This window comes from Vidua chalybeata, chromosome 5 (genome assembly GCF_026979565.1).
Source record: "Vidua chalybeata isolate OUT-0048 chromosome 5, bVidCha1 merged haplotype, whole genome shotgun sequence".
Lineage (NCBI taxonomy): Eukaryota > Metazoa > Chordata > Aves > Passeriformes > Viduidae > Vidua > Vidua chalybeata.
Window position 1 is genome coordinate 20,600,905 of NC_071534.1, and position 27,916 is coordinate 20,628,820.

At 41.7% G+C, this 27,916-nt stretch overlaps 1 protein-coding gene and 2 long non-coding RNA genes across 5 annotated transcripts; 1 reads left to right on the plus strand and 2 right to left on the minus strand.

Moving 5' to 3' along the window:
- Positions 1–1,586: 1,586 nt before the first annotated feature.
- On the minus strand, positions 1,587–8,565 carry LOC128788180 (uncharacterized). 2 transcript variants are annotated; one of them, XR_008430980.1, is made up of 5 exons: positions 7,671–8,565; positions 6,802–6,933; positions 6,276–6,368; positions 2,304–2,389; positions 1,587–1,672 (listed from the first exon to the last, which is right to left on the minus strand). It is a non-coding gene; the product is annotated as an uncharacterized LOC128788180 (long non-coding RNA). The 2 variants fall into 2 exon arrangements; XR_008430979.1 differs by lacking the exons at positions 1,587–1,672; positions 2,304–2,389 and adding an exon at positions 6,014–6,153.
- A 122-nt stretch (positions 8,566–8,687) lies between these two features.
- Positions 8,688–27,368, plus strand: LOC128788366 (uncharacterized). The gene is made up of 3 exons (XR_008431049.1): positions 8,688–8,777; positions 25,759–25,851; positions 27,244–27,368. It is a non-coding gene; the product is annotated as an uncharacterized LOC128788366 (long non-coding RNA).
- Positions 14,088–27,478, minus strand: CSF2RB (colony stimulating factor 2 receptor subunit beta). 2 transcript variants are annotated; one of them, XM_053943337.1, is made up of 13 exons: positions 27,375–27,478; positions 24,547–24,676; positions 22,374–22,558; positions 21,907–22,055; positions 20,849–21,020; positions 20,626–20,758; positions 20,366–20,526; positions 19,324–19,469; positions 19,049–19,223; positions 17,942–18,032; positions 17,606–17,675; positions 16,700–16,803; positions 14,088–16,422 (listed from the first exon to the last, which is right to left on the minus strand). In XM_053943337.1, the coding sequence occupies exons 1-13, from the start codon at positions 27,442–27,444 to the stop codon at positions 15,219–15,221; spliced, it is 2,790 nt and encodes a 929-aa protein (XP_053799312.1). In that variant the 5' UTR covers positions 27,445–27,478; the 3' UTR covers positions 14,088–15,218. The 2 variants fall into 2 exon arrangements, with proteins under 2 accessions (XP_053799312.1, XP_053799311.1); XM_053943336.1 differs by lacking the exon at positions 27,375–27,478 and having other exon boundaries at positions 24,585–24,610.
- Positions 27,479–27,916: the final 438 nt, after the last annotated feature.

Here is a 27,916-nt window from a genome sequence, read left to right on the forward strand (position 1 = left end):
CCTCAGACTTTTCTGTGACCCAGGAAGAGGTCAGCTGTCTACTGCCAACTACAAGTGTCCCAGTTCCAAGATATGAAAGCACAATTCAGCTTTTGAGAAAAATCCATGTTCTTTTCTGTAAATAAAACAGGGACAGGGGCCATTCTCTGGCTCTCTGGTAAAACGGCACAGGTTGGCTGCATCTGCAGACTTGCTGGTTTCCTTGGTCTCCCACAGAGCCTCTGCAGTGTAAAACACAGATAAAGTTCTGTGTCTCTTTTATTCAGCTCAAAGTGCCCAACACACTGTGTTACAGCTGTACTCTGAGTGAAAAAGGATGTGCTTTGCCCAGCCTGGGTGCAAAGCCTGCTGGAATGCTGCTGAAGGACACTGCATACAGCCTCAGCTGGTGCAGTTGTGTCAGTGGGAATTGTTGCTACCCTGTGCTATCTCCCAAATGGTGCCAAGTTGTTATCTTGGAGAGCACTGGTTGGCACAGGCAAAAATATGGCAGGGGGAGTGCTGACAACAAAACAGTGCAAGCAGTTGCAAGTCAGTGTGTAATACTACATCTTGGCCCTGATTTATTTGGCACTAATAACTCAGGCAATGTGACTGCTAGCATCAGCACTTATGAAGCTCACGAGCTTTCAGGGATATTTTGCAGTCAGTTTTTCAAAATAAAGGACCCTTGTCTCTTACAAGCACTGAGTGTGAAACTAGACAAAGGGAGAAGACAACAATTTCCAAGAAGCTGCAAACAAACCCAACTTTCCTTCACATGACTTACAAAAGAACAAATTAAAAAGACCTGATCCTCACTCCTAAGAGCAAGATAATTATCACGAGACCCAGGAGTTAATTTAATTTGTATCAGCTTCCCTGACTGCTCTGCAACCTGGGATATTTTCCCAAAGAGAGTGTTCTGGTCACCTTCCCGCTCTGTCTTTGAAGACATGATATAAATTTGAGGCATTATGGACAATTTGGAGCTATTTCTGATCAGCCACACACTGGCTGGGACCAATGCAGCTCTTTGTTTACATTCCACTTTCAAAGTCAGACTTTGCTTCAAGGAGCAGAAAGTATGTCATTTCTAAAGGATGAGGGGGTAAGGGAATATGTGTCTTTTCGTGAGAGAGAAGTTGTGTTCAGGCAAGCTGGGAGGAATTCAGCCAACAAGGTTTCCACTGCCTTTTATTGAAATCTATTTCCAAAGGAAATGCAGAAGAAAGGAAGTCGTTTTCTATCCTCAGACTTCCATCCAGGGAGGTCAAGGACTGCAGCTGCAGTAATTCTCACAATTTCCATAGGTGTTTGGCAGGTGACACAGGAGATAAACGGGTGAAAATGCTTTGTCCCCCCCATTGCAATGGGTGATACCCATGTGCAGCCTGCTCTTACCCGATGGCTAGTAAGGAATTTTAGGATTATATATTCAACAATATAATCTAAGAATGTTTTAAATACTCAAGACTAGAGACAAGACTTAATGGTTCACCTTTATCATTCTGAAACAAGTAGATATTTATCTCTGCCTCCACTATCAGGTCATATTAGAAGTTGTGGTTTTCTTGATCATATCCATGGATGTGACACACCCAGGCTATTGTGAAGTTCTGGAAGTCAGGGTGTTTTAGACCTTTGTGGGGCCTTCAGGTCCATTTCTTTGTTCAGAACAATTTCTTCGTTCCTGGTTAATCAGAACGAAAAAAAAACATTACTATCTCAGTAGGATGCTGCTGCACTACCCTATGTGTGGTTGCTGAAACTTTCCCCACATATATTTTATTCTGTTTCTAAATCAGTATTACATCATGCTGGCATACTCCTGTAATTCATTAAGTGACATGAATAAATTCTCTAATATCAAACACTTCTGCTTTACTCTCTCTTTCTTTCCTCAAAGGAAGATGCACTCAAAATAACTATTTTGGGTTGGTGGGTGTCTGGGTCCTGAGCACAATCTTTTTCATGTCTTCCCTCAAAAGAGGTTTGGCTGCCCATGCTCAAGGCTGCCTAAACTGGAATCATCCTGACTGAGGGTCTGCCCACCTTCACTCAGAAGGTGCTTGTAAATTCAGGCCCTTGCCTGAGGTGTGGCACAGCCATATTCATGCCTGGTGATGCACATTGCTGATTGATCCATGGGATTGACTTCCTAGCTTGACCTTAGGTCTGGCTACTGGATAGGGACTTCCTATGGGATCTGGATTGATGGCTGATTCTGGCCACTCTCACTATTCTGCAGTTCTTGTTACTGTGGGATCACACTGTTTTCACTGAGGTCAATGCCTTGCTGTCACCCTCAGCTCCCAGCTCACCTTCCCTCAGCAAGCAAAACTTGTGACTTCCATAACAGCAGGCTTGGCATTTTTCATGTGTACACACATCTGTTATGCTGCTCACACTAGAGAATACAAACAAGGGACACCAGAGAAATGCAACCAGCTGTTGGGACAGAGGTTTTGTGAGGACTGTGGGACTGCAGATCTCCTGAAAACAGAAAGTTATTTCCATGCAGACCGTGAAGTCCTTTATGCCTCAGGAACACTTCTGTGGTTTGAGACTTCAACCCACAGCAAATTGCTAACTTTTAGAATGTGATTTAATACTCTAGGGACCAGTAGTAAGAACCACTTTCTCTACTGGCTTCACAGCTGTCAAGTGAATTAATGAATGAAATCTACAGCTCTTTCTCAAAATTAAAACCAAGGTAATTTCTTCCTATTCTTATTTCTTGTCTTTGCTTTCCTGCCTCCAATGTCTTTGCTGTTTATCCCTCCATCTCCAGCATTCACTATTATACTTCTTCTCTTTCCCCTATCTCTTCTTGATTCTCTGTTCCTTCCTCTTTCTCATACTCTCCAATCTGACTGTTCTGTTTTCTTCCTGAAAGGAAGCAGAAGTAGCAACAAGATAGTGCAAGACATATCTAGTATATCTGAGAGGAAACATAAGTCAGACACATACAACTTCTGGGTTTTTTACAGTTTTTGTTTTGCAGAAATAATTTCAACATAGTTATGCTCTTGCTGGCATAAGGAAAAACCAGCCTTCTTTGCCATTCTGATTAGTTATTATCACCACCGTCCTGAGTGTAACACATTTTTCTCCACTCAAGTGCAATTATTAGAAAGTCCTGCTATAATGTGTCTGTGTGCTCTCACAGCAAAAGCAGGGGACAGTGATTGAAAAGCTAATGAAACCAGATGGATTAGCATGCTCTGCTTCCTGTTCTTCCTCATCCTGTACAGAACCAGCTTCCTCCCTAGTCTGGACATAACACTGGTGTCTGCAAGCTGGATACTATGCAAGCTGGAAGACCAGTAGTCCATGTCTTTTTGCCCAGCTCCATTTCTTAGGTTCATCAACAAAGCCTCTTCAGGCCCTTCACAGGACACCAGCCAGGAACTTTGTTTTTACAGCAGTTGTTAAAGCTCAGAGTCACATTCATCATTTGATGAGCCTCACAACACTCCACCCATGTGGAAGATGTAAGAGATGTAGTCATTGTAAAGTCATATTGTAGTCACTGTAGGGTCCTCACTTGGAGGCTTTCTGAATAGAAAATGGATCAGCCTGAAGAACACAGTCGGAAATGTTAAAATGAACATGAGTTACTGGGCTGGAGAAAGCAGAGACACAGAAGGTGCTGAGTGATGAGAACTGCTGGGAATATCCACGGTACTGATCTGCGTTTATTTCACTAGTCAAAATTGGCCCTTCATGGGAAAGTGGCAAGAAGTCTCCAACATCAGTTGCTGCTCTTAGAACAGGCTGGACTCTTTGCCTTTTATCAGAATTTCATCTGAGTCTTAGAGCTGAAAGTCTCTACTCTTTGACTCTGCTTGTTTGTAAGTCAAAATGGTCATGCAAGAAAAGTAAGACTCTGGTCTGCAACCTGTGCAGAAAAGTTCAAATTGTTTTCTCATAGGCAAAATTAATTTTCAATAAATATGCTAATTCAAAAGATAGGTCTAAAGGGTTAAGCTTGATGTTAGGCTTAATGCCTTTGGATCAGAAGGGCCTCATAACACTGGCTAAAACTGCAAACACATTTTTCCCTTTCCCTCTCTCACCCCCCAAAAGGAATCACAGCCATTCTGACAGAGTGAATGACAGTGAACTATGATCTAAGACTTGTAATGGTCCCTTTGTCTCTCTTCCTGAACTGCAGAAGCCTGATGCTCCATGAAACCCCAACACAGATGGAAGGCTGGTCAAGCAAGTGTGAGTATAACACCGAAAGCCTAAAAGGGCAGCTCTCCCCAGTGAGAAACGTGCTGTTGGAGGAAATGAGAGTACCAACACCAACTGGGTAATGCCAAATGGGAATTTGTTTAAGTGAGCACTCACATCAGTATCAGTGTCCTATGATAAGCATAATTCTGAGTCCTGGTAATTCTCTGCATAGTTTTGCAATAAGCAAGGGTCCAAGCTGAATGAGAGGACCCTCAGGACCTAAGCAGTGTAGTGTTGACTTTTGTACCCCTTAACAAGAGAAAGAATGTGGCAGACATTTAGAAAAACAAGAACATAACTACAGATTTTTTAAAAGCCAAACAAATGCTCTCAGCAATCCACTACTCTTCTAGCAGTCAAGAGAGATCTCAGTAAAAAGTCAGCAAGGGCAAGATATGAGTGAGAGATATATTGTTTAAGGCAAAAAACTAGATGCCTCATTAAGCAAGACATTCAGCTTTCCCTTTGTGGGTTGTTTTTATTTGGTCAATACATTGCCATGCCCGTCAAATAAGCCCACTTGCCTTAGCAAGAGTTCTGCCTCTAGCAAGTCATATGCAAAAGTGAGAGACACCCACTCTCTTTAGCTACAAAGTCACAGAAAGGAGAAAGCTTCCTGGCAAGGAAAACATATTTCAAAAACCTAGCAGCTGAAAAACTCGTGTCCTTCTATCAGTAAACAAACATATCTCATAGGTGGATTTGCAGAGGACCTGGCTTTTCCTTTTTCTTTTGTGGAAAAATCTCTGTGCAAGAGGGAGCTGAGTCTGTATTGAGGAAAAGTCACTGTTAACCAGGAAAAATTAATGTGCCCTTCCCTGAGAATTCAAATTCCAAGAACAGGAGTTGAAGTTTTCTCTGCTGTCATGAGAACTACTGGATCAGCTTGGTTGAGTGCTCTGTTTTTTAGAAACAGCGGCCGAAAGATGGCAAGGAATGATTTTGCTTTTCCTAGCAGCCCAAGGACAGCTTAACCTTGCAAGAAACACCTGTGCCTGAGCCAAGTCAGGTCCAAAAAGTGAAACAGGCTGCCAAGACCAGGTTGTTTCAGCCATTGTAGAGTTACTGCTTGAGAGACCACAGAGTCCATGACGTTCAGTACTGTGAATCATATGTCAGGCAAGGGAATAGGATCTTCCCAGTTTGTGTTTATTTCTGGAAAGATCAGTGTGCAATGATGCGCTGGTTTTGGCTTTCATAGAGTTAATTTTCTTCACAGTAGCTGTTAAGGGGCTGTGTTTTGGTTTTGTGCTGGAAACAGTGTTGATAATTCAGGGATGTTTTAGTTACTGCTGAGCAGTGCTTACACAGAGTCAAGGTCTTTTCTGCTTCACCCCACCAGTGAGGAGGAGGCTGGGGGTGCACAAGAAGTTGGGAGGGAAGCTGAGGGCAGCCAGGACAGCTGACCCCAACTGACCCAAGGGATATTCCATACCACAGGGCATCATGCTCAGCATATAAAGCTCAGAGAAGAAGAGCGAAGGGGAATGTTTGGAGTCATGGCATTTGTCTTCCCAAGTCACTATAACATGAAATGAATAGATGCAGCCCCGCATTCCTGGGGATGACAGAACTCTTTCCATCCCATGGGAAGTGGTGAACGTATTCCCTGTTTTGTTTTGCTTCTACAAGCAGGTTTTGCTTTCCCTATTAAACTGTCTTTACCTCAACCCACAAGTTTTCTCACTTTTATTCTTCCCTTTCCCATTGTTTTTCCCCTCCCACCAAGAGGTGCTGAGTGGCAGTTGCCACCTGGAATGAAACCACAAACATTTTCATCATGTTTTGTTTCAATACCTTTTATTAAGCACCCCAGAGGCTCCAACACTTATGAGTAATGGCTAAGTTCCTCACTCACACAGGTGCTGCCTCTGCTCTGCCAGCTGTGTTACTAACTAAATCTTTAGCATAGGTCCAGCAACTAGGTTCCTGATGAGATGTCACAAAATTAAGAAGAACAGGGAAGTAAGTATTTTCAGTTTTACATTTTGCTTAACCAGTTTCCCAGAACTGTGATATTTTTCTGCCAGTAAGATGTAATGATCTCTTACCAGAGGCTGAACTTTGCTGCTTGTTCCCTTTTCTGTTAATCTGCACTCAGAACTTGTCCTTTAAATCACCATTCTCCTGGTGTGCAATGCTTTCTGAAAGCAAAATTCATTTCCATAAATTTAAACAGTCATTAAACAAAATATTGGTTTACACAGTGAATGCTGTCTTAAAGGCACATTGTTGTTGCTAAGCCTGATGTGTATAAAACTGTCTCCATTCTAATAGTAGCACTACTGAGTATGTAATGGCACTATTGAGTACTTCATAGTAGCACTACTAAATATGGATTCTGCTTAAACCAAACCCACACAGCTGAGGGATTAAAATTCAAGCCACACTCTGATTACATATTTTAATTTAAGTGATAATATCACTCTGCATCAATAGAAGTGAGGCAAATAGACTCAAATACAGACATTGTAATTTAACATATATTTATCTTTTTAATCTTTGGGTGGAAAAGGAAGGGGCTGGTGGCATCTAAAGAAGTGAGAGGTGGTGAAATCTCTTACTGTTTTCTCTAACCTGGACTGCAACCTCTGTGAAGAGAGTTCTGCAGGTTTGGGCAGTGACTTCAGCAATTGAGAGTACCAGAGCTCAGGCAATTTTGGATTACATCCACCCCAGTGTACACAGCTTCTTAGGAATCAGTGACAGCTGGAAGTGCATCAGAAATAAAAAAAAAATTTAAAGCTACAAGAAAAACAGAGTAAGCCAAGGAGTAGAAGAAGAAGGGAAAGCTACTTGACAATAATTTTTAGAGTATACTGTAAAAATGAACGTTGGACACAGTGTATGGACATGAACTTGAGAATGGAGACTTTTAATCTTCACATTTCCCAAAGGGCACACATGTAGGCTTCTCTCTTCATGGTCTTTTCCCGGATTAAAAAAAAAAAAAAAAAAAAAAAAAAAAAAAAAAAAAAAAGTGGTGTGTACACTTATCCTTTTAGTTTCTTCTTAACAGGCAGAAGAATTTTCCCACTTAGATGGAGAGACCTCAGTGGAGAAAGATGAGAACTGGTAGTGAATACCCATGCACTATGTCTCTTGAAACTTCAGTCATCCATAAATAATTGCCTTGTCTTTTTTTCATGCTTGTTAAACACAGTCACACTGCGTGTGATTCCAAGCAATACTTTGTTACTCCTCTCAGTTAATTTACTCCAATTAGGTTCTGACGTCCCTAGACACCAAGGATCTGCCTATCAGATGGAGTGTTTCTGAAACAGAGCAATGCTTGGTGAACATGAGATTACAGTTCCCTAGGGTGGAACTGAGGCATCTCTGTTCGCCATCTCTGTGGCGACTTGTGCTTGCCTGGAATGTGACGGGATCAGTGACAGCAAATTCACCACGCTGGTCTCATGGCAGAGCCTGGCAGCACTACTTACCTCGTTAGCTTGCACTGAAACAGCAGCCTCGCTGTGTCGGGACACACCTATGCTAAAAAGGCCTGACTGGCTCTGGCTTGGGAAGGTTGAAAGGAAACTCCCTCTGCTGAGCCAGGCTGTGAAGTGGTGCCTTTCTTCTTAAAGGTCACACAAAGGGAGTTAACTGGTGTGTTAATTCCCTATTTAATGTGAAATCCAGTTAGAGCCTTTAGCAGCAGCTTAGGGTAGAGGTTCAAGAAAACTCTTCTGATATAAAGAGCAAGCTTGGAGAGATCAGTTTAAATCCCAGAATTTCTCCTTCTCTATTTGCTGAGCCTTAGTGAAAGCAACTCATGGGTGTATATGAAAATCAGTTGGCAGATTGCCATAAATTCATAGGTAATCTCTTCAGGGCTACTGGGATGGGCTCTTTGATCAGAAATACTTCAATAAATCCTTTCAGGAAACACAGAATCATGAGCTGACAAGCGTCACCCTGTTCTTTTAAAAGTTTTTATACCTTCTGATGTTTACATGTTTCTACTGGAGTTCTCACACACTGTTCGTGTAAATAATGATTGTTTTGCACTCTCCTTTGTGGGAGGAGAGAATTAGTAGACTGTTAGTTTGACCAGTGTGGTTAGAGAGCTAGCAATTTCACCCTCCAATCCACTGCCACTTTTAGAATTCTATATATTGTGAAGTCAGAAATAAAACTTCCTCTTTTCCTTCTTTTACATCTTGAGTGAATGCGTGAGTTATTTCATGTCGCAGTGCAACAGACAAGACACCAAAAGGCCAAAGCAGTTAAAAACTTCAATCCCAAAGTGGGACATAACCTGACTGAATAGGTAGACGAGTCAAGCCTTTTTAGATCCAAGACAAGACATGAGGATGAAGCCAAACCGTTGTCTAAACACCGTGTGAGTATTGCCATATCTGTACAGGCCATCCACAGCCTCTCCTGGACACAGTGGAAGCTTTGTCAGGCATGTGATGTCACAGACTGATACCACAGTAGCCAGGTACCCCCTGCTGGATCTGGTCTCCACCCCGCAGAGGAGGTCACCTCCCAAAAGGAGGAGTTCCATGAACACTATCAACACTGCACCAGGAGTTATTCAACAGGTACCATGTGCAGCAAAGGCTGAAAGGTGTCTTCTTAAGTAGGATGGGCTCCCTTCAGGAGCAGAAAAAAGGAAAACATCTCCTTCATTTCTCATGACCAAGTAAATACAAAAATGGACCAACATTTTACTAAAAAAGACACATGCAGTTGAAAAGACGACAGAGCACAAGGTATCTAGAAATTCTCTCAGTATGTGCCAAGAAAAACCCAATGGTTGTGGCCCAACAACAAAGAAACAGTGGGTGAGAGGTTCTGAAAGCAAAGTTTAAGCCAGGAGGCTGAAAAAAGCAGTCCTACATAGTAGCATTCTTCAATGGTCCTGCTTTTATATACTCTGTCAGATAAGAGTCTCACTGCATGATTGATTAAACTCTGTGGGGAAAGGGGGATTATATTTATTACTATCTGGTAACATTTTGAAGCAGATTAAGTTTATATAAGATGGATTCCACCTAATCAAAACAGAATCAGTGCTGCTGACATTTAAGATTAAAGACACTATGAGGCAATTTTAAAATGAAAACCAAGGAAATGATGCCAGATGTGGAAAATAAACTGTTCAGATTGATCTATTTGTGTGGTCTGAAATCACAGAAAGCCTATGACTTAGAAAAAGGGATAGAATAGAAGGTAAGAAAAATACAGAGAAAAAACAATAACCTGGATAAGCAGAGCATATAAAACTATGCAACCAAATCAAGACAAATGCTTTGTTTTATTTTACTTTATTAGCTAGTATGAATCTAGCCACAGAGTCTATTTTTTAGCCACTGTAAATGATTGCTTCTTGAAGTTATTTGTGAAAGCACTCACAAGAAAACAAACAGATTTAGTCCTGAAAATATACAAGACCTAGTACAAGTTGAAACAGTGAAAGGCACAAATACAATAATGTTTTAAGGAAAAACTGGCAAAAATAAGGCTAAGAAGCTGTTAAAGGACAGAATGTTTTCACTGGACAAAGGAGCTGTTTAAAATATCATATACAAATTTAAAAAGTGAACTTAGGCCTCTTGTAAGTCTACTCATGCTATAAAGGCAGAGTTATTGTAGCCTTAATGTTCTGAAAAAAGTAAATGAGGCAAGACATGTAGAGAAAAAATGATAACTTAGAATTATCTTTTCCAACTAACTTTTACTGTGTAATAAAACATATTTACTTTCTTTTTAAGCCTTTCATAACCTATACTATTACTCAATTGCTTTCTTATGATATAAATCTGTAAAGGAATTTAAACATTCAATTGCTGAACAAGTAAATGAGGTAAATAATCAAAGCCATTAGCAGGCCTCAGCATCAGAGAAAAAGAAATACCAAATGAAGGATTTTGAGGAATACTCAGAGAACTATCCAGGGAACTACTAACCAATCAGGCTCGTTTTTATACAGGATGATACAAACTATAAGGAAAAATAGAAATAGTAGAGAAAAAAATGTTCTGGAGAAGAGATATACAGAATATCTCTGTATAAAAGAGACTTGTTTATGCCTCAAAAAACTGGTAGAGTTCTCGGAAGAACTCCAGAAGCAAACATGCACAGGGTTATCCAATTAATGCCTCATACCTAGATGTCTAAAGAGCTTGAAGTCCCTCAAAAATTCATTTCCAAGAAACTAAGAGATAAAAGGAAGGTTGTCATGTAGATTGAAGTCCTTTAAAGACAGAAAATTAATGAGAAAAAATTTATGATTAATTTTTATATTGAAGAAAGGATTTAAGTGGTTTCTCCCAGGAAAATTATAGTTTTCAATATGGTTATTAATTATCTGGCAGATCAAGTTGTGAGAGATCTCTTACCTGAGAGAGCTGAATGACTGAGAAAGGCAACATTTCTTCTAAGGTACTCCAACTTAATGATGATGGAGAAAACACTAAGCTATTAGGTATAAATGTGATATGAGATTAGAGTCATAGAACCAGAGATTCACGGAATGGTTTGGGTTGGAAGGATCCAAACCTCCTGCCAAGGGCAAGGACATCTTCCATTAGACCAGGTTGCTGAAAGCCCCATCCAACCTGGCCTTGAACCTTCTAATGAATAAGCATCCAAAACTTCTCTGAGCTGCCAGTTTCTTTGTCTTGCCAGCCTCGTTGTAAATATTTCTTCCTTATGTCCAATCCGAATCTATCCTATTTCAGTTTAAAACTACTGCCCACTGTCCTGTCACTACAGGAATGGAATCTTGCAATTCCAATGAGGATCAATTGAGCAAGCTTCGGTCCATTTCCCTGCACTTAATGTCATCCCATTCACTTTTATCGCTTTCATTCAGAATTGCTTTTGATTCAGAATTGTCTCTTTTTCTCTTAAGCATTGAATATCTTCAGTTTCTTCTCCTGTCTTTTTGTTTAGTTTTCCTCCCTGATTTGGGGATTTCAATGAGAATACTTTTGGCAGGTTTCAGTCCTTTTCACTGCACCTCTTTTCATTTTATACTTGGCTGTAGTCACTCGATTTCAAAATTATCTTTTTTTTTTTTCCAATTGTGTTTTATTGGATCATATCTCTCTTCCAGAGAGTTTGTTTTCCTTTCTTCCCTGATTTGGGAACACAGCAGTTAAAAAAACCATGCCAAGGGGAACACAGGACTGCCAAAACATGGCTCCCTCCACACCTTTCTGCTGGGCACCAGCCTCAGCTCAAGGTTGCTTTTACTGCTGTACCTAGGGTTATGGTTACGCCAAATATTCTGAGATGAAAAGAGGTGCATTGAAAAGGACAGAAACTTGCCAAAATTATTCTGGTTTAAATCCCTGAATCCAGGACAAAAGGAAAACAAAGAGAGATGTCAAGGAATTCAAGGGTTGAATCTGCAGTGCACGAAATAAACTCAAAAATGTGTGTCAACAATCTATGTAACTTTGAGTGCCAGAGAAGGACAAACAGCTTAGAAGATTAAAAAGTACTCATCCCAAACCTTTGCAATGTATGTGCACAACGCAAGCAAGAAGCTGGAAAATTTTTAAGAAGGGAATAGGAAAAGCTGTCCAGTTGTTTCAGATAGCTTTACAACTACTTCTCCAGACAAACAAATCATCCTCATCAAGAATGAGGACCAAATGGTTCCCTACCAACAAGCTGGAAAGCACACAACCAACCTACAAAGGTTTTGACCTCAATCTGGTTCATGTTGTACAAATTTGTAAAGGAGTTTGGGTTCCCGCTGAACCACTGAACCTTGTGGTGAAACATCCACTGTGTTGTATGAGGAGTTATTAGGGTCAGGGTTGGAACATATGGAATACTGGCATACACTTGAAAGGACTTCTAAAGGGCAAAAAGAGGCATGAAGTCATAGTGTTACTGATTCCCCATGTACAGAATGTGACATGTGGAGTTTTTTTACATGGAAATTCCATCTCCATAGTGAGAGCAAAGGGAGCATGTAGGGAGTGAGGAGAAGAGACAGAGTGGATTCTATGGGAATAAGATTGTGCTTGTAAACAAGAAACTAGGCAGGGACTGCAGGATGGGTTGGTTTGTTTTCCATTACCCAGCAGAGGTACAAGATTCTCTGAAATTCTCCAGTTATTATTCCTTGAGGTCTTGGAGGGCTTTCTGCCACAGGTTTCTTTTTCTAGCAAACCATTCAGCCCCATTTTCCTTCCTTACATAAGAGAAAACCCCCAAGCCTACAGAAATACAGCAATAGACCAGCTCAGGAGTGAGCTTAATTAGAACTACTGAGGTCACAATAAACTTCCTACCCTAGTCTCATGCAAATTCAAGTAATATGTTTCTGGTTGATGACGATTATGATAAGGGAATAATAAAGTGATTACTTCAGAGCAAGGAAAAATGCCTGCTGTTAAAACAGGGACACAATCTTTTATGTTTGAGTATGCAGTAAGGAAAGGGTTGCAATTATCTCATAACTCGTTTTTTGACTATGTAGGAAACATTGGTGACTCATCATGCAGATATACAGGCTGAGGGGCTGAACTACTTAGTGAGAAGCCCTACAGAGAGGAGCATGTCATAATTGGCTCCTGAATCTTCAGAATGATGATTTCTCTCTTGCTTATCAGTACCTAGCACTGGGGAAGGGAGCAGCACCTTGCCTTTGCACAGTAACTTGTGGCTCAAGCTAATGATCAGGAAGCCGAAGACCTAGGATCCATGCCTACTTCTAAGTCTTGAATCACCAGGCTACAGGATTATAAAATGCTTTTTACCACCCTCACTGCATCTGGAACTCATGCAGAAGAGAATGGAAAATTCATAGGATCAGCAACAGGTGAAATTTATAGAAGTTTTGATTCCAGTAAGAAGTGGATTCCTCTGGCAGAGAAGAACCATAGATTATGAGCTCTGTTTCCAATGTTCATTACATATTTTATTTAATGATACTGAGGTGGATATTGAAGAAAGAGTCCCTAGAGCAGAAACTCATTCTGCTCTAAATGAATTGTTACAGTCGGAAAGCAAACCACTGTTCAGCTCCCCTATCCTGACAAGGGCATGCGACTCTGCAAATTCCAGGCTCTTTCAGATGATAATATCATCTCTGTGGGACCATAACAAATGTGCTTTTATCTGTAAATCCTGTCTCCAAAATCAGCCTCTGCAAATGCCCAGTGAAGTGCAGAGGAACAGAAGGAACAGAGAGCTGTCAGAGTACTGATCACATCTTACAGTACTGATCACAATGCAAATAGGCTTTATCCAAAAGCCACTGAGTTGAATAAAACTTCTCCCACTCATTATTCTTCTTGATTATTAAACCCCAGCAATTCAAGGCCCAGCGAAGTGATGCATATCTAAGATATGAATTCAGATACAACATTTGCATATGAATTTGAACATCTCATTTTAGGATATGCTTCGATAGAGCACAATTATACAGCCTGGAAGAAATTAATTGTGCCACTTATAAAAGGCCAAAGAAGAGATTAACAAAAAAATCCATTGATTACAAAAGGTCTAAATTGCAAATCTCTCTAAGTGTTCATCACTATTCTCTATCAGAGGCTGCAACTGCCTGCTTTCTGCTGTGAAGAGTACCAAGTTCAATTTGCACACCTTTCAGATTTAAAATGGTATTTACAATGATTAAATTCTCAAAAATCCAAATAATTTCACTGTAATTTCTGAATCAGCACAGTCCCATTAACCCAGCAGGAGAAATCAAATGGCACAAACACAGAACTTCTTTTTTCTGTCAAGTAATACAGCAAAGTCAGGAGAAAAATGTCCTACCTCACATATCATATAGCTGAACCTATAGAATTTTTTGAGACCTGAGCAAATGAGCTAATAGTAATTTTATTGTAAACACAATATTTTTAACATATGAAACAAAATACTTATAGGAAGAAATAATATGTTTATTAATACAGATTTTATATTTGAAAAAAAATATGGTTTTTTGGAAGTCAAGTCCACCTTCATGTCTGAAACCAAAGTCTTTTCACTGATTGCAGAGTAGCAGTTCTGAACAAATGCTCTGACCTTGCATCACTTTCTATACAGCAAAACTGAGAAAAAGGTCTACTCTTTCCCACCTCTCATTATTTAAGGAAAAAAAAAAACAAACTAAGAATCAATTACGCTTTAGGATGCAGTATATAATGCATAAACAGTCAATAAATGTAAAAGAAAATCATATAGTACTTCAACACTTAGAAATAGAAGAACTGCAGCAGTTACAGGCTTGTGCACCTTCCCAGCATCTCTTACCTGCCATTTTCTGTTATCTGCCCCACTCCCTCTCACTGAACCTTAGGAGCTCTTGGGTCTTCTTTCAGTAATATTTCTTCTTCCAAATGGTTCTCTACAACTTGCTTTATGTATCTCAGTAATGTTTCCTCATTATCCTCTGAATCCACTGTGACAGACTGGATATTAACATTAAGAAATTTTTCCTGGATTTCAACAACTTTTTTCTCATTTTTTTATTTACACTTCTGTAAGTCTCTGGGTTTTTTTCACCTTAGCCAATACCTATTTCATGCCGTAGTGGAAAGGCAAAGATATAAAAGTTCCTTGGTGACTTTTAGAGCTATTTTATAAGTGCACAGAAATTAAACAAAATTGCTTTTAAGGATAGAACTTTTTTTTCCAAGGTTTTCAAACTTGTCTTCTTCTGATAGCCTTTCAAGCTCTTAAGTCTGCATTTCCTGCCACAAGATTTGCCAAGCAATCTGATATAATTGCAAGATGATTGTGACATATTACAGGATCAGGAGGATAAACTGATCATCATGGATAAGCCAAAAAGTTTGAAAAACACTACACTATAGTATTTGTATAGTCCTTCATGCCAAATCTGTGAAGACCACTGAGAATGACATTGAGCTACTTCAAGTTTTTTAACAAGTTGAACTGGAAGCTTGAAAATGGAACTGGTGCTTATTTGTTCCTAGGTTTGAGGGTTCATTTTCACCAGATAGTTGCAACCTCTTTCAGTTACCTGTCTCTTTGGTATTCATTAATATTTAACAGTTTTCTTTGATCCTCAAAGATTGTTGCCAGGAAAAGTAATCATCTGATTTCAGGTTTTTGAAAAGCTGAATGGCCTGTATTTTTTCCCTCTTCCATACATCCTTTTCCTTCCCCGTCATGGATTCATCATCACATACAGGCTGCCCAAGTGTTGTCTCGCTTTCAGAAAGTTTCTTGACTTGGTGGTCTTCCTGACTATTATCCATCTTCATGCTGGATTTTAGGCTGTGGAAGCAATAGTCACCAACCTGGCAAAGGAAAACTGGCTCAGTACTGTCAGGGTTTAACACCACCAAGTTACCTTCTGACAAAGGCTGCTTTCTAGGAATACCATTTTCCTTCTCTAAGACAGGCAAAGAAATCTTTGTGGGCTTTGAATGTTCATGGAGACCTTCAGGCACAGTAAGATAGTTGCCAAAGGTATCCAGGTACAATTCAGGAGATGAGGTTGGTGCTTGGCCTGAAACTGGGATCATGACACCAGTTTCCCCCAGAGAAGACTCATGGCAAGAGTGGTCACTGGGAGGCTGGAGCTGCTGTGAGCCACAGGGTGATTCCTCAGCTGTGACAAGGGGAGGATGGGTGGAGGTACTGGCTGATGGCAGTAACAGGCTGTCCGTGGTGATGTACTCCAAGGGGCACTGTTGAGGAGATGTGGTACAGCTGAGAGCCTTTGGAGAGTTCTGCTCCTGTGTTCCCTTGTTGGTGGCTTCCCCACAGGCTGGTGAGGCCTGTGAGACTTCTTCCTTGTCATTGAGGTGCTGCATCATTTCCTGCTGATCTGAGAGCACGTCCTTTGGACGAACTGCTCCTGGCTGTTCTTGCCTCTGTGGGGTCTGGGGAGAGTCTTCCCTTGGGAGAGTCACATACTGAAGGGAAACTGATTTCTTACTGAGTCCCACAGGGTCCATTTCCAGGGTCTGGTGTATATCAGGGTGAGAGGATACCACTGGGCTATACAGGTATGGACCATTGAAAGCAAAGCAAGGGATTGCTGTGTGGGAAGCAATACTTGCATCAGCACTGTTTCTCCTTGAAATGGAAAAGGAATGACCAGCTCTCTGACTTGAGCAGGCAACTGGGGCATGCTCTGACTCATTTAAAGCATGGTATGAGTTCTGTAGGTCCGGTGTAACTGGGGAAACATCTGTCTTCTTAGTCTGCCCTTCAAGGCACTCTGCCAAAGTCTTCGCCTGCCTGAATGTGGGAAAGTTAAAAGTTGCTCCTGAGAGACATTATTGCTTTAAGCACAAAACATAAACTGATCTTAGTTGAAAACACACATAGCTACACACAGGCTTAGAAAAAAAATTTCTTGCAGATGTAGTTACCCCTGTAGTAAAAAATTTAATCTCCTCCTCAAAAACAACTTGTATAGGATTTTTAGTGACAGAACATTTGATTATATTCTGCCATGATGCAGTGAGGTCTTAGAGACCATTCCCAGTGTCACTACCATGTGCTGTTCACTCACCTGTCCACAACTTGAAGGAAGCTAGCCTGCTCCATCTTTTCTGAAAGGTTGTATTTGTTGAAGTCTAGCTGGTTGCTTGTTGGCAAACTTCCCAAATGTCCTTTCTGAAAATGGAAAAGCAGACATGACCAAAGAGCAGCATCTCACTGGCAGTAGAATCAGGAATTGTACATTCCTGATTCAAAAAACAAATAGTAAATCCTGATTCAGAAAACAAATAGTAGAGCCTACAGCACCTGGTAACAGGGATACAACTTCACTAATACAACTCAAAGGTATATTCTCCTCTCCAGAAGATGGTTTCTTCAAACCCATATTGCCTTACCACTGACCTAACTACAAGTACTCAGTGAGCCAACTAGGAAAGATGCCCTCGTAAACTTGTTATTTGTGAATGCAGGACCTAAAGTATTTGATAGTAGGTGGTTTTCTTAGTCAAAGTGATCATGAAATGATTGAGTTTAAAATTTCAGAGTAATGGGAAAAAAGAAAAAGGAACAGTAGAGTTGTTACTCTGGTCTTCAAGAGACCAAACTTCAAGCTGTTCAGGGAGCTACTAGGCAGTGTCCCCTAGGAACCTGCTTTTGAGAGTTGGTAAATCCACAAGTGCTGGACAGGTTTTAAGAGCCCCCTTTTAAAAGCACAAGAGCAGGAAATTTTAAAGTACAGAAAATTTTTCTACATTGATTTTAAATCACAGTTATGCTGATAAACGCAGCACAAAGAAGTCTGCTAAATACAAAAGCATTGTTGAGTAGGACCAGAACTTCTCCTAAAAACAAGTAATAGATAAATGAAGATATCTGTTCATTGTGGACTAGAAAACAAGAAGAGCTATTAAGACTATTGAAAGTCCTGAAAAAGAAAGAGAAATAATGAATCCTTCAAGGTACAGTTCCCTCTTACCCCCAGGTAGCCCTGGATCAGGAGACTCTTGCTGGGGTTCGGAATCTTTTCCTCCCACATTTTCTTCTTCCTGCAGCAAGAACACAATTTTCAAGATTTGCTTCTCAATTTGCTGCTACCAGAAAAGGCTGCACCACATTCACCGTGCTACTCAGCACAGCAGGGCACGACCGAGGCAGTGCCACAGCATCACCCAACTGTCTGCCCTGCACAGCCATGCACAAGGCTGCCCACCAAGCCCATCTCCACAAAGACCTCTCTCCTGGGGGACAAGTGCCTCGGACTTCATGCCACCCACATGGGCTGCTAAGTCTCCATGTTGCAATGCAAGCCTACCTGAGGAAATACTTATAGCTGCAATAAGTAACTATCAGCAAAGCAACAATGAGAGCTGGGAGCGTCACTGGGAGAACCACAGGTGCCAGAACTGAAACAGAGAAAAGAGAAAAAGCTATCCACCTGCAAAGTGACTGTTTCCTGCAACAGGTTTTTCACTCTGGCCACTATTCAGGGAATTTGATTTGTGGAGGAAGAGGATCATCGGACCTTCAAACTGTTGGAATACCCTCCAAAGTGGGACAGGCCAAACATGACCTGAACAGTGTACTGACCAAAGGAGTTCATTGTTTCCTTTACTGATTCACTTCTTAGCTTCTACTGACATCAGAATTAAATATTTTAAGCTAATAAAAATATGGTTATGAACCTTACTCCACCATGAACAACAGACGGCTTCAGACATCTTAAGTCTGCCTGACTCGGCACAGTTCTGAGGAAATGGGGTCTCAGAGATTTTCTAAGAGCTCTCCCTGCTAACAGCCACAACAGCACACTAATTTCTTCCTGAATACATGCATCAGAATTTGCCCACAGTATAACCACTACAACCTTCCTCAGGACAAATCATGCAAGATCATATTACTTTGGGCAAAAGATTGTATGATGGCAGACTTTCTGCCTTTAAGTCCATAAACAGCAAAAAACATGTAAAGATCTTATCTCTAGCAGACTCCACTGTGTGTTTTACACAACCTTATAGTCACTCTGCAAATATAAAAAGCTGATGGCTTATCTTTTATCTTCTTAAAGTATCAGGCTCTTTAGTCACTGACAGCAGAATGCACTACTGGAATCAGAAAATAATTATAATCTTTTGAGCAGGATGTCTTTGATTCATTCTCCACATGAAGAACTTTATGGTTAGTTGTACTCACCTCATGAAGGCAAGTAAGAAAGAAGCTTAAAAGGTCATTCACTTCCTTCCCTAGCATTGCTGATGTACTGCAAGGAAGCAGGCAGGGCAGCTGCCTTGGTAAGTGACTCCAACGAGGCCATGGCTGCACCTCACTCCAACCCCAGCTGAGAGAATGTGTTATACTAAAGAGCCATCCCAGCCATTAGCAGTCCACCAAAACCTGACAGAAGCAGCTGCATGAAAAGTACCACTCTCAGTCTTCCAGGTGAATTCCTCACTCCATTCACTCCAAGGTCCCTCATATTCCAGAGGCCTATTCACCCTTGCACGCATTTTCCCCCTATATTCTGTAGATGCTGCCAGCATCTGCAGGGTGAAGATGAAGGGAGGTTCATCATTGCTGATATTTAACACCTGGAGAGTCTGGGGAGAGGGGAGGAGCACAAATGACAGAGGTGAGAAGAACTGTCTTTCCATTTGACCAGCAAAGAAATATCCATGACTCCTGCACTTTATAAGTTACCTTTTCATATCGGTTGTTTTCCCAGTACTTGACTTGGTATCTCTGTGTTATGAAGCTGTAATTCAAATCGTGTTTTTTCCACCTTAGTTCATACTCTTGGTTCTCTGTTGCTGTTACTGACACATTTGCGGGTGGCAGCACCTGAACTGAAACACACTGAATGTCTCAGAGCACTTACCAACCTACTGGTCCAGTCCTCTCTTTCCACATTGTGAATCATTTCCAGGGACTGAAAACAAGGTTGTTTTGTGCAATGTAAAATGGCTCAGCTTTTTAACACTTCGTAACTCCTTGCATCTTCATTTTCTAGTCAAATATAACATTATTAACAGTATACAACAGTATTAAATAACAGAAAATCCATACCCATGAATACTGAGAGCACTCCCTGTGTACAGAAAAGCAACAAAACAATAGTTGAAATATCTGTACTTGTCCACCACATTTCCAGAAATTTTCAATTCTCTTGGAGCTACCTCTTGATATTTTCACCCACTGCAGGAGCTGCCCTAATTTTAGAGTTTGAAAAGTCACCCAGATACCTTCGGATACATGTGGGCAGAGATGGCCTACCTGGTGCACCTCACTGGGCAAAGGATTCCTACCTCATCCAGTGTTCCAGGGCTATTGCACAGACCCACAAGATCTCACTGACTTCTTTGGAAATCACATAGTGACACACTCCTACTCGCTACAAACACCTCTCACCACAGTCCCCTGTCACCTGGGACACTCATGAATGTGAACCACAGAGAAGTCAGCAGGATGGCAAATGCTCTCTGAGAAGCTCCAGATCACAACCTGGATTTCTGCACAACAGTTTCCATCATTGTCACCTTCCTCAGAATTACAAGTGCCACTGAGGAACTCCACATCTACACCCCAGAGCTCTGACCTGATACAGTCCCTTTCTTCATCAGTGATTGTTTCTTCCACTTCCCACTCGCTTTTCCTCAACACCACTGTCCTCAGTCCCACTTGCTCAGACAGGGATCTCTCCAAGAATCAAGAAGAAGAAGCAGGAAACAACACAGAAACTCACTGTTTTTGTAGGCTTCAATCAGCTTGTCCTCTATCTTGGCCCGGACAGATACATGGTACTTCCTCTGGCTACTAGAATTGCTAACAGGGATCTCACAGCTCTGGACCACATATGGGGTGTGGGGCAAAGTCTTCTCATGCACAGGAGAGCACTCCTCTTCTCTGAGGTGAAGAAAGAGGATGAATGGAAATCAGGGGAATGGGACAGGCAGAAACAGCATGGGAACGGCACAGACACATTGCCATGGGCAGAGCACATACTCTGATGCTGGAGTGGCCCTGAAGAACAAGCCAAAGAGGACAGAGGTGGTGATCACTTTCTTCACTTCCCAGCTGCACGTCAGACGATCTCCACCACTGAAGAGGCAGCGAAGATTCCTGGGCTGAAGGCCACCTTCAGAGAACACAAGTGCAAGGTTAGTGACAGGAAAGTTCTGGCTTCTCAGTTTCCAACCCTTCATGGACCCACTCCATCCTATGCTACCTTCAGGGGTCTTCCATGACACCTCCATGCTCCACTTGCTGTACTGCCCAGAGAAGCTGCTGGCCTGCCCTGGTCTGGCTCGCACGCGGGCAATGTAGCTGCTCCCTGGGACAAGGTCCTCATGGCTGAGACTGCAATGGGTGGTGTTGGAGAGCAAGAGCGAGGCAGCTTCCTGTTGTTGGGGGAGAGGAGGGAGAGGAAGGGACAGAGGAAATTGGGACATTGGGGAAATGGAGAGGTGGAGGGAAGACAGGGAAAGAGTGAGAGGAGGAGCTGACTGCCAGGCTGCATCTCCAACAGTCCCACAAGTGTGATGGTCCATGCCACGTGCTGCCATGCAGTGTTTCCTCGCTGCCGCACAAGGGCTCCAGCGTGTGCTGCAGCAGAACTCGGTAAGGGCAAGGCATGGCCACTGCCAGGCACAATCCCTCCCACAACAAGTAGTAAACTCCAGCAGCTTGCAAAGTCCAGACTATCTTCAGCTCCAGCTACACATGTTCACAGCACTGCTCAGTGCAGAATTATGTGGGAATCTGGCCAAGACAATTCCCTTAAAATCTAAAGATCAGTCTGACAGGTACAGAACAGAAACATATGCAGATTTAGGGAAATGACAGGGCAAAGGATATGGAGTGCTAAAAGCTTTTAAAAAAACAATAAAAAGGAAAACCCAAAACATATCTGTCTCAAAGGGGGAGCAACTTCAAATGTATTTTGCTGTTTTCCCCACACGAACATATGGCCTCCTGTTGGAACGTGATTTAATTCAGTTTAAGAGGGATTCAACTCCAACTCAAATCCAAGTACAATGGTTGGAAGTTTCTTTGAGTGGAGAAGAGATCTTCACATTCAGTTCAGGAAAAATGGTATTTCACAGGATAAGTCACTTGCTAACAGAAAGAGAGTCCCTTCCACCTGAACCAAAACAACACTTGCTGTATCTCTTCACAGTCCCTGAGAATGGAAAGACCATTCATTCGCACAACTTTTACCACAGACTTTCAACTGCCCAAAATGGTGCAGCCCAAACCAGGACAGCTCAGCTCCTCTGCTCTTACCTCCCAGGACTCCCACTCCCGCTTGTAAGTGACTTCATAGTCCAGTGCATTGCTCAGCCCTTGGCTTCCATCGGCTGTTTTCCAGGTCAGCAGGAAGTCCCCCGATGTCATTGAGCTGACTGAGAGGTTTTGAGGTGGGAGGGGCTGAACTGGAACAATGCATGAGAGGAGATAATGAGGAAATGACACAAAGAGGGGAAGAAAACATCTAGGTAAGCTTCCCCATTTCCAGAGTATCTTATCCCTGACAGACCAAGTACCTCCTGCTTTACTAGCTCCTGGGATGATACCAGGTCCAGCTGCTCTCAGAAACTTGCCTTCTTCTCTCCCTACCCAGCCTTCTCAATGTGGAACTCTTTGGCAGTTTTCACAATGGAAGTGGAATTCACTTCCAAATGAACAGCAAATACATTCTCAAAAATCCTTAAAATTCATGGGGAAACAAGAATTTGATATTTAAGCCTTACCATTTTGGAAAAGATCAACATCCAGTTCTGTTTGAAGAACCTTGTTAGGTCTGAAGCCATAAATATCATCTACCCCTATTCCAAAAGAATTTGTAGTGCTGTGGCAGACCCAGTGTACATACACGTCTGGAGTTTCATGCAAGTAATTTTCTGTCTGGCGTTTGCAAAACATGTCCTTGTTCTCCCTGTGTACAGAGAAAGTGATCTATAAAGATCTGATCCAAAGACCTGGAGTTAGTGCAAAATGAGACACCTGAAACCAATTTCATCCCATCCTGTTGTTATAATTCACGAAGGCACTTATAGCCTCTTCTCACTGCTCCTATTAGTCCTGGTTTGCATCAGTTAATACAAGAAAGATTTTTACACCGGAATTTTGCCTCCCCATTTCAAAGTCACACAGCAGAATGTTACAGTACTAGTTAATTTTTGTTACTTTTTAGCCTAGCTCTATGTAATCTGATATTTTTAGGTAAGGAATAGTATGATGAAAATTAATGTCATGTAAATAACACCTTTTACTCAGAGTTAAAGGCCACAAAATTTCTGATGATCCTAAGCTGCTTGAAGACTTTCATTTTGCAGTATTAGAAAAACACTTAGGAAAAGATTCTCAACCAAAATGTACTTCTGTATCCTTAGTAGTTCTGTTCTGCCAAGGGACCTTAAGTATTCATTAAATATTTCATCCACAACGTTAATCATCCTTTCAGATGGCCTTTCTCCAGGCCAAGGAGCATCATGAAAATTAGAAACAATTTTTTTAACTAGGCATGAGAGGATAATCTTTGTGTGGTTGCAGTGGCCTTAGCTGCTGGAGAGATGCGTTGCTTCTTTATGTACCCTGTGGAATTTTGTTTGTGCTTATGGCTTCATGCCCAGTATATTATCTTGTTCCAGCTCAGATGAGAAATATTAAGTTGTGAATATTTTAGGCCAAATACTCTCTTCCAGGCTAGGATGGAGTCTTCTAGCCAACTATATGTCAGCAAGCATTATTCAGCACTATTGCTATTTTTGTAAGTTGGGTATTAGCAATGAAACCAGTGACATTGCTGACGTATGGATTGGACACTGCAGTATGTGTGTAGTCTTAAGCAAAAGAGTCAGCCCAGAGGGTGTGAGGCCCTGAAGTTATTTCTATCTACTCAGCAGCATTACCTTACAGTTTGGGGTTTAGTCAACTGTTCTTCACCTATGAGCTGATCTTATTTAATTGTTGGCCATTTTGATTTCAGCTGTGTGACTGTCCATGTTTAACACCTGCTTGTCTGATTAGTTCACCTCAGTTATGTTTCATGATCCACACACTTCATCATGTACCAATGTTTCAGAGAATCCTCCAAAAGTCCAAGGAACTTTATATCATCTTTTCCCAGAAGTATTTAACTTCAAGATCCTGCTCCAAAGTTCTTTCACTGTTTTCATCTGCTTTTAGGTCTATTAAATTCCCTCTTGTTTGCAATAAAATCAAGAGTTCTTCCTTTTTCCTTTTCTTCCTGTATCCCCAGACTCTAAATAATTTTCTTCACAACTATTCATCTTTGCCTTCCTCTCTCCCTTAACTATTCCTCCATTTCCGTACTTTCTTATCCTCACCAACAATCCAGTCTGGTGATTTGGTTCCCTTCTGAAAAGGAAACAAATGTAACAGAGAGATACCGTCATAAACACACCAGTATCTCTGGGACGAAAACTGATGGTACAGATAGAGAATTTACCAGTCCTCTCCATCTCCTAAATATACAGTCTACACATATTTCTCAAAAGTTATCAAAACCACACTCTCAGTGATGCTCCTAAATGAGCAAAATGACAGGGGGAATGTCTCCTCCCTTTAGGGTTTACAAACAATACTCACACTTGTTCTGACACCTCCTTCTCTCCTAATGCTAATTATTAGCAGCCTATATGTCCCATCTTATTTCATATCTATGATCCTACAACAAAATTATGGAAAATAATTGTAAAGGTGATGAAAATAACTCCAGTGGCATAGCCTATTCATTCCTTTCTTCTTAGATGAGGCCTCAGAAGCAGGTATAACTTTTGCTTAATTCAAAAAGAGAGTGGATATGCTTTGTAAAACCTTGACTGCATGTCCCCAGGATTCCAAATTATGGCCAATTTCCCTTTGGACTTTTATCTAGCTCAGCACATTTCAGGTACTTACATTTTAATATTATCCCTTTGGTAAAGAATCATACTAACAAGGTCATGAGCCGCAGAATGCTCCATCCATGTGCAGGTCACCTGTGAGTTGTAGTCATTGTAGCACTTCAAGCTCTTCATTGGGATACTCTCTGGGAAAGGAATTCAGGCAAAGGAAAGATGCAGTGATTAAAAATATAAATGGTGAGAGATGAGATAATAGAACTCTCCCCTTGGCACCAGAAAATCACAGACCCATAGAAATGTTTGGATTGGAAGGCACCTTAAAGATCATGTAGTTCCAACCCTCCTGCCATGGACAAAGACACCTTCCACTGCACTACTTTGCTCAGAGCCCTGTTCAATCTGGCCCTGAACGTCTCCAGGAATGGGGCGTGACTCCATGAATATATGTGCAGAGTTGTGACCATTCTGCACATCTCCACAATGCAGAAGTGTCCAAAGCAAGCTACAACTAACAATAATTAAGTGAAATCTTTGTGTCTGCAAGGCATACAGTTCTAGCCAAAGTATCAGTTTTCAAACACTGAGTATTTCCAAGGATTAGTAGATACCATGGTAGGCAGACATATGGTGATCATTTCCTCCTTACATGTTGCTGTGTGAACTTCTTTGCTACTAACTTTACAGCTAGAAAGGTCTATTTAAAAGTGAGATGCTCTGGGATAGTCTTGTTATGACTCAGACAAATGTCCAAACTAATTTGTTGGAACTAGATTTATGATCCAGAGATGGCCAGACCTCTCATCAAGGATATTTTTTTTTAAGTTCACAACTGTGAAGCTGAAAAATACAGACTGCCTCTGGCACATGCACTGTGAAGCAAGCTGCTTTCTTATCCTTGCTTATTTTCTCTGAAGGCAATATCCATGCTGTACTATTGGGATATTGCACCTTCAGATGACAAAGGTGCATACATGAGTGTGCTCTCTCAAATAATATTTCTTGATGAGAGCTATAATCTGCTTGTTTGGGAGGCTTTTTCCAGGCAAAAACCCATCAGAACAGAATGATGGTGTCTTAGGAGGCATAAGAGGGACCTTACTTTGATCTTCTACTGAAAACCAGTACAAAATAAGTTCTACTGCCTTCCTTGTGTAACCAGAAAATGGAGCACCCCACATAGAAAAGGATGTGGAAGTGTGAATGTGGGGCTAAGGCTCCAAATGCCAAGAACCCAGTCTGACCCACACAGTAATACATTTTCCCTCAGAGACCTCAAAGGAAGAGATCCTGTAATTGATGCTGGGCCAGGCAGCACAACTCCTCCAGCTACTGCAGACGTGAGGCATCTGCATTAGAAAAGGTAAATGTCCATGGGACACAACTCCTGATAACACTCTTTAGGATGGCTATAGGCCTAGTCTTGTGGCAGGTATGGTGTGCTTCCTATTCCCAACTCTGTTAAACCAAATTAGGGGGCAGGGGAGGACACAGTGTGGGAGGAAAAGGGGAGAGAGGACACAGTGTGGGAGGAAAAGGGGAGGAAAAGGGGAGAGGAGAGGAGAGGAGAGGAGAGGAGAGGAGAGGAGAGGAGAGGAGAGGAGAGGAGAGGAGAGGAGAGGAGAGGAGAGGAGAGGAGAGGAGAGGAGAGGAGAGGAGAGGAGAGGAGAGGAGAGGAGAGGAGAGGAGAGGAGAGGAGAGGAGAGGAGAGGAGAGGAGAGGAGAGGAGAGGAGAGGAGAGGAGAGGAGAGGAGAGGAGAGGAGAGGAGAGGAGAGGAGAGGAGAGGAGAGGAGAGGAGAGGAGAGGAGAGGAGAGGAGAGGAGAGGAGAGGAGAGGAGAGGAGAGGAGAGGAGAGGAGAGGAGAGGAGAGGAGAGGAGAGGAGAGGAGAGGAGAGGAGAGGAGAGGAGAGGAGAGGAGAGGAGAGGAGAGGAGAGGAGAGGAGAGGAGAGGAGAGGAGAGGAGAGGAGAGGAGAGGAGAGGAAGGAAGGAGAGGAAGGAAAGGAGAGGAAAGGAAGGAAGGAAGGAGAGGAGAGGAGAGGAGAGGAGAGGAGAGGAAAGGAAAGGAGAGGAGAGGAGAGGAAAGGAAAGGAAAGGAAGGAAAGGAAAGGAAAGGAAAGGAAAGGAAAGGAAAGGAAAGGAAAGGAAAGGAAAGGAAAGGAAAGGAAAGGAAAGGAAAGGAAAGGAAAGGAAAGGAAAGGAAAGGAAAGGAAAGGAAAGGAAAGGAAAGGAAAGGAAAGGAAAGGAAAGGAAAGGAAAGGAAAGGAAAGGAAAGGAAAGGAAAGGAAAGGAAAGGAAAGGAAAGGAAAGGAAAGGAAAGGAAAGGAAAGGAAAGGAAAGGAAAGGAAAGGAAAGGAAAGGAAAGGAAAGGAAAGGAAAGGAAGAAATATGCTCTCTTTGTGTAAGAAAGGAAACACAATCAATGTATATGGCAGATGTTCTCTTTATCTGTCAACTATTCCACAAGAAAAAAATCAGGTTATCTGGATTTTGGCCTTGGTAGCCCCCACCACACTGTCTGGTGTCTGGCCATATGTCTCTGCTCTTGTTCATTACCATCTGTATTGTGCAGCCCTTCATTTTCCTATGTTTTCACTTATTATCAGGGTCTATCCCTTCTTCCATTCACTCATTAGCTAACCAGCTTGTTCATCTCATCCATTTATACAGTATTTCAATTGTCCATACACCAACATACAACTGATCTGGCTGCACTTGCACCTGCTACATGCTGGTTTTGATCTGTTCTCTTACAGCTTAGAAAACAGGAGAAGAAAGCAGAAAATCAAGCAGAAAAGGAGGAAGAGCATTAGCTGATAGAAGGAGACAGATTTAAAACGAAAGGCAATAATGGAAGGATAAAAGAGAATATAAATTTGAATCTCACCTTGAATGGCTTGAACATTGAAGACCAAATACAGATACAGCAGCAGGATGAAAATCTCTTTCATGCTCATATTGTCCTTGGCGCACAGGCTTGATCCTAACTCAGAATTTCAGAGTTTTCATTGCCCACTGGATACTCGCTTGCCCTGCTTACTGTGGAGCTGTTTGTTTCCGTTTCACATAAAGAGAAGTAAAACTGAATAAGGGAACTTCTTTAAGATCACGTTGAAGTAACATTCAGGAAGAACTTCTACCAAGCATTTCTTGTAGGACAAAATTCACATCTTCTCATTGTGTGTTGTTGCAATGCAAGCAAAGAATGAAGTAAATGTATATTTCCAAGGAAATGCAGGGATTCAGTCAGCTGAGTAGCAACAAGAAAAAATCCTAATTTGTGATGAGAACTCATCCTTAAAATTAATTTAATTCTTCTGCTCTTTATGCTTAAAGCCTTCCTAATGAACGACAACAGTGGTTAGTTTCCTTAAGAATATGACCTCAACAACACAGTTCCTAGGAACTATAATGGATGGATTTCCATGT